At 45.5% G+C, this 11,656-nt stretch overlaps 1 protein-coding gene across 4 annotated transcripts in view; it reads right to left on the bottom strand.

The window, feature by feature from the left end:
- The window catches only part of NUP153 (nucleoporin 153), a 45,507-nt gene extending 36,013 nt beyond the window's left edge, over nt 1-9,494 (bottom strand). For all 4 annotated transcript variants that reach the window (XM_042806616.1, XM_042806617.1, XM_042806615.1 and 1 more), the window contains exon 1: nt 9,378-9,494. In XM_042806616.1, the coding sequence (XP_042662550.1) occupies nt 9,378-9,473 (96 nt within the window). In that variant the 5' untranslated portion in view covers nt 9,474-9,494. The remainder of the gene's footprint in view (nt 1-9,377) is intronic.
- Between the last annotated feature and the right edge of the window lie 2,162 nt (nt 9,495-11,656).

The following is an 11,656-nucleotide window of genomic DNA, read 5'->3' on the forward strand; positions in this document are numbered from 1 at the left end:
CCCAGGCCAGATTCTGCAACAACTCCCAAAATAATGGTTAAATGCTGTCCAAGGGCAACTCACAGCTTGCTGATGTCCATCCCTCTGTCCAACACCTTCTAGTGCAGACAAGTCTTTATAGATAACTTGAAGCGTGTTTCACAAAATTAAGTACTTGCTGCTACAAAACTTCATTCCTGCCACTTTGGAGTAGCACTCCAAAGCAGATCACAGTCTTCAAACAAGAAGACCCGAAGCAAATGTTTAAATTACATGCAGTGTTAGCAAAAGATAGCAAAGTACTCTCATGCTCCCTCTGAAATATCCTTTCTATCCACGCTGGTCTACAAACTGAGCTGAAAATACAACATGCTAGTGGCTTTGCAAAATGTAGTATGTTGATCCTGTTGTGCATTCATTATGTTATCTTATTCACAATTTTGAACGTGTAAGTTAAAATGGAAGTAACCAAAGAATCACCTTTAGTTATTCTTTGTGATAATCTGGTATTTTAGCAAAACTCAAAGCCTTCCTACATTTTAAGTATCGTACATAGACATTGCCTAGTTTATAGAAGTTAAACCTCACAATTCATCTAAACCAGCAGAACCTGCAGTTACTTTAAGTAGGACACATTTAACCCTGCTGCACACACTTCCTGACTAGATTTAAAAATGTAAGCATCAGTGCCTAGGAGAAACTAAAACACTGACCTCCAGGGCATAGGTGCTTTAGCTGTAGCAGCAGTGGCTATTGTTATACTCTTTGTCATTTTAAGATAATATTCTGAAACTGTAAAGCTAAGGTAGGCTCACCTCTGCTGCAAGGCAGTCACCTTCAGTTGTAAGGGGCAGCAGTGTCTTTCTGGCTCTATTTTTTCATCACGGCTCAACTGAGAGAGCAAGAGCATCTCACAAACATATAACCAGTATCTCCAAACACTGTTCTCTTATCAGTAAGATGAAAAATTGCCATGGCACATGGAGATTATTTTTTTAGTGATTGAAGGTAACGGCATCTACAAATCTGTAAGTTTAATAATAAATACTGGGGGCTGACATTAGGACAGGTAAATTTAACTGCTACAGGTAAATTTAATGTGTATCTAGTCGCACTACAGTAACTCCCAAATACAACTACATTTAAACCAGTTTAAACCTTGTTTACATCTGCTTAGCTCAGGATGTCTTAAAATACAAATGCACCTATATTACAGGCATGTGCATACTAGTAAAGTTTTTCCTCACAGATTGAATATTTTATTATCGTAAATATTTCAGTGCCTCACTAGACCTGTAATCCAGTCTCAAAGAAAACATCAGTTGAACATCTCTTTGCTTGGCTTACTTTAGTCTTGGAGGTGACCAGACCTTGAGCTCTAATAGGGGAAGGAGTCGTGAGACTCACCTGCTTCAAAAAAGTTTGATTCAAAATACAGTCATGACTAAAAGCAAAGTCAGACTACTCTCCTGGACACTCTCACACAACTCTTTCCAAGGGCAGAGCTATGGAGATAATAATAATAAACAAACTCCACAAGGACAAAGAAATTTTTCTACTGTCACAGGTATTCACAAACCCAGAGTGTGTGCTAAAACTATAACTGCAGGACTTTGGTGTGTGTTGGTGTCCATGTGTTGGCATACACATTTTTTTCCCAGCAAAGGTGAATGTAAAGATGAACTTATGCTTGCTTTAAAAAACACAGTGGTCACAACCAAGCCAAACACACACAAAAGCACTGTAATTAAATGCAACATGCAATTATGAGTTATAGAAACTCAGAGGGAACTCCCCCCTCAGAAATACTAGTACTGCTGTCCCAAGTAAAAGCTTTAGTGCTGTCGTGTTTCCTAGACAAAGGGTAGAAAAAACATTTAAAGTCTTTTCTTATCAAAAGCAGGGGAATGTACGTGTAAACTCTCCAACAAAAACAAAGAAAAGCAAACCTCGTAGTAAAGAGAAGATCTTTTAATGAATAAGTATTTTTATACAGTAATCTAGAATACCACAATGACAAATACTGTATCAGCACATTGTGAAACTACTTATGCTTCAGGCAAAGTCAAACAAGCTAGTTCATACCTGCCTTCACTCAATTTTAAGATAGTCCAACCGACTTCGCTTAAAGGTGTTTAGAGAGTACTTACCCTGTCCCTTCCACCAGCAAATCTGCGGGCATAAGAGTCTCCTACCAGAGGCGGTGACAAACAGCCGAGAATAATGCCACCTTCAAGTGGCTCAACTGTTGGTAAAATTAACATCTCTCTGTCTTAAAAGGTACATTTAAATTGTACCTTCAATTAGACAGTTGTAACGGGCAGGTAAGACCTATAGCGTTTAGGCATAAGGACAAAGCAAGTCCAAACTTTTACGCAGCAGTAAAAATAAAATAAAATATGGAATGTAGTAGCAAGAAGGGAAGATACCTGGCACAAGAGATCTGAAAAAGGGAAAACAGGAAGTATATCCAAATTTAGGGCAGTTTTTCATTAAACTGCATAAATAACTTAATACCCTAACAACTGATCAAAAATTCTGCTTAACGGCTAGAATTCTTCATTAGAAAAATATTGTGGGCACTTAAGAATTCTTCAGAGTTAAGGACTTATACTGTACATCACAAAAAGCACAGAGGAGAGTTTTCATTATATTGTCTGAGTAGTACACACAAAGAAACGTGTACCAAGGAATATCTCCTCCCCCTTCTCTCAGGACTGTATAAATATCATTATGCAACATATTGTAGATGTACAACAGCTACACAATAAATATTGGATTGATTACACAGAACATTCAAAATAAAATAAAAAAACATTTTTGCAATTTAACAGCAAAAAAATGGAAAAACATATCATATGACATACCACTAAAAAAACAGAAGGCATTTTTAAAAAATAGTTTGGAAAACAGCATCCCTAGAGAAAAGCCTCTTAGCTACTTCCTTCTTGAGGGCCACCTTGCAATTTACTCTGGATAAAATTCAGTGGTGAGATGGAGGCATTATTTCTTCCCTCAAAAAGCAGCTGAGCCCTGAAGATGGAATTAGAGGACGGACCAACAAAAGGATTACCAACCTAGAGTAACACGGACATTTTCGCTGCAACCACGCGTCTGTGCGTGCTCTGCGGCCCACCAGCAGCCCTGAGAGGACCGTGCCCATGCAGAGGCTGTAGGCCACCCCAGAGGTCACCTACTCCAACCTCCTGCTCAGAGGGGCCAAGAACATCAGGTCACCCACAGCTGTGCTCACCTGGGTTTTGAGCACCTCCAGGGGTAGAGGCCTCCCTGGGCAGTGCTTCCAACGTGCTGCCTATCCTCACAGTTAAAAGATTCTTTCCCAATATGAAATCAGTTACCATTTTTGAAACTTGAGTCTATTGTCTCTTTTCCTATTGCTGTGAACCTCCTAGAAGAGCCTTGCTACACCTTCTCTATACTCTCTTTAGGTATTTGCTCTTCTTGAGCTGAACACATCCAGCTCTCTCAGACACGTGCCTCAGCCCACTGATCATTTTGGTGGCCCTCAACAAGACTCACTCCGGTATGTCAGCATCTTTTTTTGTACTGGTGAGGCCAAAATTGGACACAGCACTCCAGCTGCAGTCCTAGAAGTGCTGCACAGAGGGGAAAAACACCTCCCTCAGCATCCTTCCCACATTTTTACTAATACCACCCAGTATGCAGTTGGCTTTCTTGACCTGAAGGGCATGCTGCTGACTCAGGTACAACTTACCGTCCAGCAGGTACCTGGGGTTGTTTTGTGGCAGATGAAGGACTTAGCATTTGCCTTTGTCAAATCTCAGGAGGTTCCTGGCAGCTCATTTCTGTCGGGATCCCTCAATGTTGGCCCTCCCCTTCAGCACACAATGTGGCTGATGTTCCCCCAGGTTTGTTATCATCTGGGAACCTGTTGAGGATGCACACCGTTTCTTCATCCCATGTTGTTAATAAAGACGAGTAACACTATCAGCCCCAGTACCAACCCCTGAGAGGCTCTATCAGTAATCGACTGCCACTGGAACTTTGGACAGCTGATCACAACCCTTTGAGGCCCACAGTCCCGCGGATTTTTCCATCCACTTTACAGTCCACCTGACAAGTCCGTATTTCTCCAGTCGGACTACAGGGATAACATGGGAGACCATGCTGAGGGCCTTGCTAAAGTCCAGGTAAACAACACACACCGCTCATCCCACGTGCCCTCAGCCAGGCATCTCTCACTGCGTTATGAATTTGTTACATGACACTGTGGTAGCCCGCATCTGCACTAGTCTGAAATAGCTCTGCTCAAACTTTTTTAGGCATTAAAAAGAGATTTTGAACTCTGTCCTCTCACAGTCCTTAGAATCAGCAGCAGCTCAGTTCCTCCACGGCAGGCGAGCAAGAACTGGTTCTAATTACTGACTGGAGGAATAAATAACTCATCGGAAGTGATGGGCTGCCAGCAACTAAAGGCAATTTGCAGTGTCCCAGCAAACACAGTCAATTATTTCATCTGCTTTTTTCTTCTCCTAAGATACCGCTCACTAATACTGTTTCTCTCCGATATTTCACAGCCTCCAAGGCTGTCATGACAACACTTTGAAAGACAAAACCCAAAATATTAATAAAATGCTATAGCAATCATCGGCTACAGTTTGCTGTACCACTGACAGTACCGTTAGCCTAAATGAGAGAAAACTGTCAATATCTCAGTTTAAAAAGTTCTTCCCAACTAGGTTACATTTTTGTTTATGATAGCAGTAGAAAGCCAAGTGCCACACTTAAACATCTGTTTTGCTAATACTATTTGATATTGCTGGGACAGAGACAAAACATCTGATGTTAACTACTAGCTCATTCTTTTAAAACAAATCTTTAAATACACAGAAATACACACTTTTTCAAATCTATTAATTTTATCTCAATGTGCTAGCCTACTACTAAACCAAAACAAGCAGAAAGATGCATTCAAGTATAAATACAACCACCTAAGTATGCTTCAAGGTGCAATCCTATTGATAGGAGTTAAATCAATATAATTATAGTTACGTAGGTCCCTCTGGACATACTTAATACAGATTTTTTTAATTAATGTTTTCCTGCTTCAGGTTGATGAAACATTACCTAGTTTACACTACTCCGTAAGACACTCTAAGAACTCTTTAGCAGGAGACTTTCAAAATTTCCTCCCAAAATAAACCTAGTGGTTTATAAGATTCCTTCTGCCCGCTGCCTGCAGTCACTGCCCACCAAGAAAATCCCATGCATACATCAAACAATAGTTTACAATTGGCCTACCTTCAAGAAAGCAGCACACGATAATGTAACAATTTAGACATTGCTGCATATAGTGTAAGTTCCTGATCCTGTAGCTATTCCACGTGGGAAGAATCTTACAGGATGTCTCGAGTGACTTTGTGAAACTCGCCAATCCAGAGGGGCTTTCAGGACCAGGACCAGCAAATGTGCCCTTCGGTGGCCTTCTGGTCTCTTCTTTCAGGTAATATCCTAACTACAGCAGCATGAGAACAACTTACAAACGTGCAGAAACTTATGCTGGTTTCACCAAAAAAACATCTTTGGACTGTTTTCTTGTATATCAGTGTAGCGTATCTACATTATAAATATGCACTGGCATGTACACATGTAAGAAAAAACAAAAACATATCACTCCCCAACAGAAGTTCCAATCTACAAATATTATCTCTAGTATCAAACAGCTCTAAGCTGAAGCTTAACATAAACATACAGGTTTACGGGAAGGTTAAAAAGGTTTTTCAGATAATTGTTTTTTCTCATGCTTAAATCTGCTTGTATGAGTTTAAAAGTCCAGGAGAACCAATGTCCTCTGACGCTTTCATTTGCATGGTTAATTACCAAATAAAAAAATAACCAAAAAAGTTAGTCTCTTTCCTGTAAGTCACATATATGAAATCTGTACGTTACCTGGATGAGAATGGCACTATTCTAGGCTAAACCAGCGCATGAGCACACACAGATACACACAAAACTAAACACAAAATTAACAGGAACATACAGATACTGTCCTAGAAGCTGTTTAATAAATCCACAATGTAAACACTCATCCCATTAACGCATCCGCAGTGGCAATTCCAATCATCAGTGTACCTAAATGACTAGGACAAACCAGCATTTAGAACCACTGGGACCACATCCGGAAGACGAAACCCAGATTGGGCACAACAGCTTCCTTGCTTTGCATGTGCTTAGCTCCCAATTTTAACCCAAGTGCCTAAGCTCCTTACACGATACAGGAGGAGGCTGGATATTTCAGCATGAAATGGCTGAGTAGACAGGTAGCATGTTAAACACAGCATAATCTAAAGTCAACGCATCCAGCGCGGAGCCATCAACATTTAGCCACTGGGAAAGCACAGTCAATGGGGAGGGACTCCCTCAATTCTACCCCCAGAACACCCAATGCAGCAATACAAAAAAGGGTTCTTTTCTTTCTGAGATGTGATTCCCACCCCACAAACCTTCATGGTGGGTGAGTCTACACTATCTTTACTTAGCAGTGCTGCTACTTTTTGTTGGCTTGTTAAACAATATAGCTGCTGCTGACAGTGCACTTTTTATAAGGCAGGATGGTAGCTCAGAAAGGAAAATACCATGGTTTAGTTCCTTCACTAGTGGGGGAATCTGTACCCGTATCTCTACCTTCCAGGAGAATACACAAACTGCAGGTCAGAGTCTTCTCTTCCAGGCAGCGTCTGTCCACCTCTCCTCTTTGAGGCTGGTTTAAAAAAAGGCTCTAGGTTTTAAAAAAACACAGACAAATGTAATGAAGCATGGCTCTAGAGGTTAATGATAGGCACTTGGGGATAAAAGGGCGGGGAAATATTAGGCTTTGCATGTTTGCTCCAAGGAACATCTAACTTAAGCAACTTCTGAAATCAAGGATCAGAGCCTGCATGTTTCCAGCGTCGGAGGGCAACATCTTCTCATACATCCTCTTTCTGGCTCAGTGAATCATGCATTCTTTTTCTGGATAGTAACGCAGCTTCAGCCAGGAGAACTGAAGACAACACACGGCTTGGCAACTGGGAGATTCGCCAGGGGAAGTGGAAGATGTAGGTTGATCCCTCCAGGCAAAAAAGGAATCTGAAGCAGGGTCTACCACATTCTGAACAAATGCTTTAGCTAATAGTCGTTAAAAAGCAGCAGCAGCAGCACCTCCTCTTCCAACTGTCTTCTAAAGCTGTCGCTGTACTTTATAGAAGACTGATTCTGCAGCACACGCTGGCATGATTGGAGAATTCTCACCTGACTGAACTCCCCAGGAGACTACGGCAAAATAAAAACATCCAGAAAATAGACAATCATGAGCCAGGCGTCATGCTAACCATCTCTCAAATAAATGAGGGGGGAAAAAAAAAAAAAAAATCAGACATCCTAGGAACTTTAAAGCTATTAGCTATACCGCCTACAGTGCTTGGGCACCTTCTGAGCTTGATGATAAGAGACTGGAGGTTTTCAGGACCGCAGTTTTGACAGCAAGCACCTAAACCAGTTCTATTAAAGTATTTCTGTGAACTTACTGCTAACAGTTAGGGGAGAGGGGGATCAGAATCAAAGGTATAACCTCACGTCTAGATTGCACGGAGAACTTTCATGTCTTCCCAAACTCACTACTGAGAGACAATTAATACTAATCCTCAGAATACTTCTGCTGAGTGGACATTATATTGAAAATAGGCACACTTGCCAATTAATTCCAATTTAAGTTAGCTATCTACCCAGAGCTCATCTTTTTATGTAATGCCAGTTAGCAAGCTGCATAGCATTAAAAAGCTATTGATTATAACAAATGCACGCCTGACATCTATCAGCTTGCCTATTTATTTAATCATTACCATTTTTTCCCCCAATATATTACCGTTGATTTGATCTATGTATTCGATTTGCAGCATCCATTCTCCGGGCAGAATCCCACAGATATCCCCAAGCACGTGTTTGCTTTGGCACACTGTTTAAATAAACTTACTGGAAAACGCACAGAGATAACAGACAATAGAAGAGTCAGAAAACCATCTGCACGAATTATTTTAAATTAACGTGCAAGGTTTATCAGTTATCTACAGAGTTATCAACACATGCACAATATGGCAATTTCAACCTTATTCTATCATTCACATAAGAGCTTTCAACATTTGCTCTGCAAGTGCAGTTGATCCTTTGTATGAAGCATCACTACGCTACCTTCACAAGGACAACACTGCTGATCCGTATCCTTTACAAAAGATTAGGTACAGTACTTCCCAAATAACAAGAAGTAATTGAGCAACAACTCCTGCGTAACACTCCCTCAATTTTGCATATAATATTCAATCCCCTAACTTACACTACCGATTTAATAATGCAAAGGCTTTGGCTGAAAAGTCAACTTCAGGTTCATAAATACAAGTGGAAGGCATTTCCAGAGCACTGTCTCTGGACATCTTGAAATTTCTTGGCAAACAGCAATTGGGAAGGATATCTGACTATCCCCCCGCTCCAACCACTCTAAACAGCGTGGAATTTCTGTGCCACGATTTACAAACTGTTTTTTGTTATCCGTCTACTCCGTCCTACAATACAAAGGAGAACAAATGCCTTGTGAATTACATTTCACTTGCACTGCATCAGCACATTCAGGCACAGGCAATAGACTGAAGAAACTACCAGATGCAGACGTGAGGGTTCTGCACACAGCGCTCTGCCAAAAAAAAAAAAAAAAAAACCAAAAAAACAAACAAACAAACAAAAAAAACCCAAAAACATCGTAGATGCCTTACACAAACTCATCTGCAATTCGAAACTTGTCAAAAAAGACAAATATGAGAAGCGAGGCGCTGAAATCTGAAGAGTAAGTACACTTGGGAAGGCAGCATCAGTTTATCCAGGGGGGTACCCGTTCCCGAGAAGGGTGCGCGCAGACAGCAAGCACGGTTCGTCCCTCCCGGTGCTCGCTTGTTAAAGAACTGGACAAACGACCACCCGGCGGAGGGGGACCCGGCCCACGCGGGGCGGCGCGGGAAGGAGCACCTACCCCTTCCCAGCCGCCGCCTCCTCCTCCTCCTTTCTTCCCGCCTTTGCTCCCTGCGGAGCGGGGGCATCTCCCCCGGCCCGGCGGGAGACAAAAGGCAGGCGATGAGCCCCCGGCGGCCCGGGGCTGCCGGCGGAGCGGGGCGAGCGCCCGGAAATCCCACAATCCCCGCGGCCCCGGCGGGAAATCCTTCCTCCCCGCCCCCCCCCCCCCCCAGACACACACACACACCCCCCCGCCGCTCTCCCGGGAAACCCCGGCCCAAAGCCTCACACGTGTGGAGGGGGGAAGAAGGAGGAGGAGGAGGAAAGGGCCGGCTCCCGCCTCTGAGGGGGAGCAGGGGCCTCCCGCCGCCGCGCCTCACCTGCTTGCTCCTTACGTAGGGAGGCTTCACGGCGCCCAAGTGGTACCGCCGGGTCCGGATCTTGCCGCCGCCGCCGCCGCCGCCGCCCGAGGCCATGCTGGGATCCGGCCCCTCCGCTTTCCCCCTCCCCTCCCCCCCCCCCCACCGCTGCCCCCGGGTTTCCCCGGTCGCCTCGTGCGGCCGCGCTCCTTCCCCCGCCCCCCGCTGCGCTGTCACCGCCTGCCCCGGCTCGGCCTGCTCGCGCGCGCCCGCCACGCGCCGCGCCGCGCCGCGCGGCCTGGCGCGGGGGCTCCGCGCGGCCTGCCCCTCCCCTCCCCGCCGCGACCAACCTCCCCCCCGCACACACACACACACACACACACTCTATCCGCGCGCGCGCGCTCTTCTTTCACGGGCGCGCGCGCGCTGCTCTTCCCGCTCCCGCCTGCTCTGCGCGCTCCCGCCCTTTCCTCCCGCTCCCGGCTCGCGCTCCCCGGCGCCGGCCGGCCCCGCGCTGCCCGCCCGCTCGCGGCCAAGCCGCTGCACCCCTCCCCCCCCTTCCTCCCTCCTCCCCTCCCCAACCGACCAACCAACCAACGGCGGCGCAGCGCGTCACTTAACCGCGCGGGCTGCGTAACTAGAACGGGACCGCCCGGCAGCCCTCGCGCGCCCGGGCACCGCCCGCTCGCCGCTGCGGGGAGGGGGGGGGAGAAGCGGGTGGGGCCGCAACGCGGCGCGGCCGCGTGCTCGTTCCCCTCCCCCGCCCCGCGCTGAGGGCCGGGCCGGCTGCGCGGGAAAAGCCGTCGGTACCCGCCGGGGGCTGGGAGGTTGTGGGGCGGTGGGGACGCAGCCCGCCCCTCCCCGAGGGCCGTGTCCCTGCCGGGCTGCGGGAAAAGGTTGAAAAAGGGCCCGGGGGAGGAAGCGGGGGGGGCAGGCGGTGTCCCCTCGGGTTGGTGTGAGGGACGCCAGTGACCACCCGCGGGTTTAGCAGCGCTCGGTTGGGGCAGGCTGGAAGCGGGAGGGGTGGGTGGAAAGCTTCAACACAGCGTTTTCTTCCTCAAAACAAGAGGAAGAGGGCATTCCTATTAGAAATGTTTCAAGTATGGAAATATTTTCTACTGAAATTGAAAAAAATCTATGGCTCTACATCTGCCCTGGGAGTGATGGAGCCAAAAACCACAACCGTCTTCCCTGTGCAGAAGTCAATAAAAACATTCATCTTAAAAAAAAAAAAAAAACCCAAAAACAAAAACAAAAAAAAACCCACCAGAACTGTATTAAAAAATTACTGACATAGAGTGAAGCACAGGTATTTAACAGTGAAGGACAGACCCATGCTGTAGTGTGCACCCCTTCCACCAAAAATGAAAGGATTTGTCACCACACACACCTGAAGAAAGCATATTGAACTCGGGTGGGTTGGGGGAACTCAAACCAGCACGGGCAATGCTGATGGCCTGAAGGAACGTAAGCTAGCAGCAACAGCAGAGAAAGAACTGGTTTTAGGAGGAGCATTACTGGGGAGTTTGGTACTGCCCAGACTTTCATACAGGCTTTTTTAACCTCACTGGTATGTTCCCAGCTCTCCTACACAACTTGCTCCTCCACTTCTTAGTCCTGCTTTCACAGTTATCTAAAGGAGATAATTTCCCAAGTCCCAGCAGAGTGGAATTACTTTCCACGTGTGTCTCCTCAATAACTACAGCTTCAGAACTCCCGTGTCTCTTCCTCTCCTGCCCTACCACTGTAAATAATTTTACATGCTGTGGGATGACCTGCAGCTATAGATAATCCCTCCCAGGAGATGGAACACGTGAGTTTGGAAGTCACCTGTGAGACTCATGTGAACTGCTGGTGTTACAGCTGTGGACCACTTTCAGGATGAGGCTCTGTTTCTAGAATATGCTTGTCAAAAAAGACATCAATATAATAATCAAAATACAATAAAACCAGCATGTAAACCTGGATTTGCAACTCTTTTTGGCCAGAAAACAATTATCATGCTGAGTTCCATCTTAGGGGAGGGTAAGGAAGGGTATCACAATGTGTTTCAGTTATGGAAAGAGCAAGATTTATAAAGGGATATAAGCTGTGCCCTTTGGTAATTCACCAGTAATAATGCCAACTTCTAAAAGGGTACCTGTGTGGGGAACTGACTAAAATCACTCCTGTGCTGGACACGTAAGAGCTGGGCAAATTTCAAACAAGATTCCCTCTTTCTGGTGCATGTTCAGTGTATTAAGGTAACCTGTAAACACGATTTTCTCTTCCACGTATGTGTCAAAGGCAGCTACACTAAG

This window comes from Tyto alba, unplaced genomic scaffold (genome assembly GCF_018691265.1).
Source record: "Tyto alba isolate M040663 unplaced genomic scaffold, T.alba_DEE_v4.0 Super-Scaffold_48, whole genome shotgun sequence".
Taxonomy (NCBI): Eukaryota; Metazoa; Chordata; class Aves; order Strigiformes; family Tytonidae; genus Tyto; species Tyto alba.